Source organism: Corticium candelabrum, chromosome 3 (genome assembly GCF_963422355.1).
Source record: "Corticium candelabrum chromosome 3, ooCorCand1.1, whole genome shotgun sequence".
In the NCBI taxonomy this organism is placed as follows: Eukaryota; Metazoa; Porifera; class Homoscleromorpha; order Homosclerophorida; family Plakinidae; genus Corticium; species Corticium candelabrum.
This window is the reverse complement of record NC_085087.1, coordinates 8,186,837-8,189,336: the sequence shown is the minus strand read 5'-3', so window position 1 is coordinate 8,189,336 and position 2,500 is coordinate 8,186,837. Positions and strand designations below refer to the sequence as shown.

Sequence of the window (2,500 nt, the reverse complement as noted above, 5' to 3'; positions counted from 1 at the left end):
GTCGAAGCGGGAGGTACAGAGATAGTTCGTACAGTGGGAGATACTCAGACGACTATTGATATGTGAAGACGTCTGTTTGAGTTGATAAACACACTTTGTAAAGACTAGATCACGTGACTTGTAATTTAATATTAAAAGTTGCTCGTGTAGTCAAGCTCATTGCGTACATGTACACTGTACTTACAGGGAGGTAAATACCCACAACACACGAGGCCTGGAATATAATAAGACAATCGAGTGCGTTTTTGTGTACAACACAACATCAAGTGAAAGTATTGTATCGTCAACGAAGCAAACAAAATGACAACATAATTAGTTAATTAATTAAATATTTATTAATTGAGGTGTTTGTTATGATGGAAGAGCTATCTATTGTTTGTATTTGTTTCAAGTTATTAATTAATTAATTAATTAGTTATTAATTAATTAATTATTATTAAAATTAAGGATGTTTGTTAGTTTGATGAAAGTTATCACTCATTTCTACATTTGTGTCAAGTTATTTAGTGAGTCATTAATTAATTAATTAATATTAATTAAGGGTGTTTGCTATTAATTAATTACTTTGTTTTAAGTTTTTAATTAATTATTTATAATTAATTAAAAGATGTTTGTTATTAATTAATTAATTAATAAACATTAATTAAGGGTGTTTGTTACTAATTAATTAAATAATTACTATTAATTAAGAGTGTTATTAAATAATTAATTTGATTTAAGTTTTTAATTGATTAATTAATAGTAATTAAGAGTGTTTAAGATTAATTAATTCATTAAGAGTGTTTGTTATACTGTACTTTGATGGAGAAGATATCACTCGGTGGTATGTATGTCAACTTATTAATTAATTAATTAAATACATAATTAATTGAGAATAGCAAAAATGACAACATAATTAATTAAGAGTGTTAGTTATATTAGATGGAGAAGATATCGATCGTTTGTATGTGTGCAGAGCTGCTACTGTACAACAATCCTTGTAATGGGTCTCTTCATCGTGATATTCACTCTGTACCACCAACATACTACATACATATATACATAGGTACATACCACTAAATAGAATACACAATAATGCACGTTTACAGTTAGTGGAATACATACACGTATTCGTGACTATCAATACTTGCACTATATACTAAAGGGCCGGGTGGCAGTCCCAAACCTTGTCCGGTACATGGTTACCGTCAAAGAGTGTCATGAGACGTAGAGCTGCATGGATCAGATGTATCTAGGCGGACAAATAGCAATTACACATTGCAGTGAATCTATGTATTGACACTGCAAAACACAAAAAACAGACAGAGACAAATAGACAGACAGAAGACAGACACATAGACAGACAGACAGACAGACACATAAACAGACAGACAGACACATTAACAGACAGACAGACACATAAAAACAAACAAACAGACAGACAGACACATAGACAGACAGATACATAGACAAACAGACAGACACATTGACAGACAGACAGACACATAAACAAACAAACAGACAGACACATAAACAGACAGACAGACACAGACAGACAGATACATAGACAAACAGACAGACACATACACAAACAAACAGACAGACATATCAACAGACAGACAGACAGACAGACAGGCAGACACATAGACAAACATAAACAAACAAATACTTCCGGGCATCACACTTTCTTGTCTGAAAGTATGACACGTGACAGGAAAGTGTTTGGCCATGCAAGACTACAAATTCCCAAGTACAAAAGCTGATGAAACATTTCAGCAGGGGCGTAAGCTAAGAGATAGTCAGGCTGCATGGTTTTGGAAGAACAAATGGACTCTTGCCAGTGGGCAATTGCCACAACTTCCGGTTTGAGTATAAATAATTAAATATATCATTTTTATAAATATATTAATTTATTTAGAGTAAGAAGCAAAGACAAAGTACTCGGTAAATAGTATGGATCTTCAAGTTGTCCATGACCACACAGTTTGTGTCACAGTCAGAACATAGACTAAGAACTTATGGTACATACAAAAGTTAATTAATTAATTGATATTAATTAGTCTAAAATAACGCACGCTAGTTGTGGTCTGTCACGTGACATGACCACGCTTTTAGCGCACGTTAAGCCTGACCACTTATGCTTGCTATGCCCCTGATTTATTAAACATAATAAATTTAGGTAATTAGCTTGCAGCTAATTAGATTCTGATCTGACCTTGTGATGATGCTCCAACCGTTTCCACTGTATGATATTCGTGTGAATTCTATAAAACATGCACAATCGTAGTAGACATTCGTGTTGATCCTTTTTGGAGAGACTGACTGTGATTGTCATCGATCCCAAACTAATCATAGCGTTGTTACAGTCGGTTATGAAGACCTTTCTGCTGTCATCTTCATTGGATCTCGATAGTGGAAGAGAAGCAAGCAACGTGACTGCCCTATCCTTATAACCATCTTCAAAGAATTTTACGGAGCAATCCAAGTTTGTCGAGGAAAGTTTGTTGATAGGAATAACAAA

General features: G+C 33.6%; 2 protein-coding genes across 2 annotated transcripts in view; one reads left to right on the top strand and one right to left on the bottom strand.

Annotated features, from left to right (window-relative positions):
* LOC134176896 (RNA-binding protein 7-like) overlaps positions 1 to 255 on the top strand; it is a 1,314-nt gene extending 1,059 nt beyond the window's left edge. The window contains exon 2 of the mRNA XM_062643570.1: positions 1 to 255. This exon is cut by the window's left edge and continues 856 nt beyond it. Coding sequence (XP_062499554.1) covers positions 1 to 59 — 59 coding nt within the window. The 3' untranslated portion in view covers positions 60 to 255.
* A 725-nt stretch (positions 256 to 980) lies between these two features.
* Positions 981 to 2,500, bottom strand: part of LOC134177207 (uncharacterized) — a 4,780-nt gene continuing 3,260 nt past the window's right edge. The window contains exons 10-12 of the mRNA XM_062643965.1: positions 2,303 to 2,500; positions 2,195 to 2,243; positions 981 to 1,231 (exon numbers count right to left, since the gene is read on the bottom strand). The exon at positions 2,303 to 2,500 is cut by the window's right edge and continues 51 nt beyond it. Coding sequence (XP_062499949.1) covers positions 1,188 to 1,231; positions 2,195 to 2,243; positions 2,303 to 2,500 — 291 coding nt within the window. The 3' untranslated portion in view covers positions 981 to 1,187. The remainder of the gene's footprint in view (positions 1,232 to 2,194; positions 2,244 to 2,302) is intronic.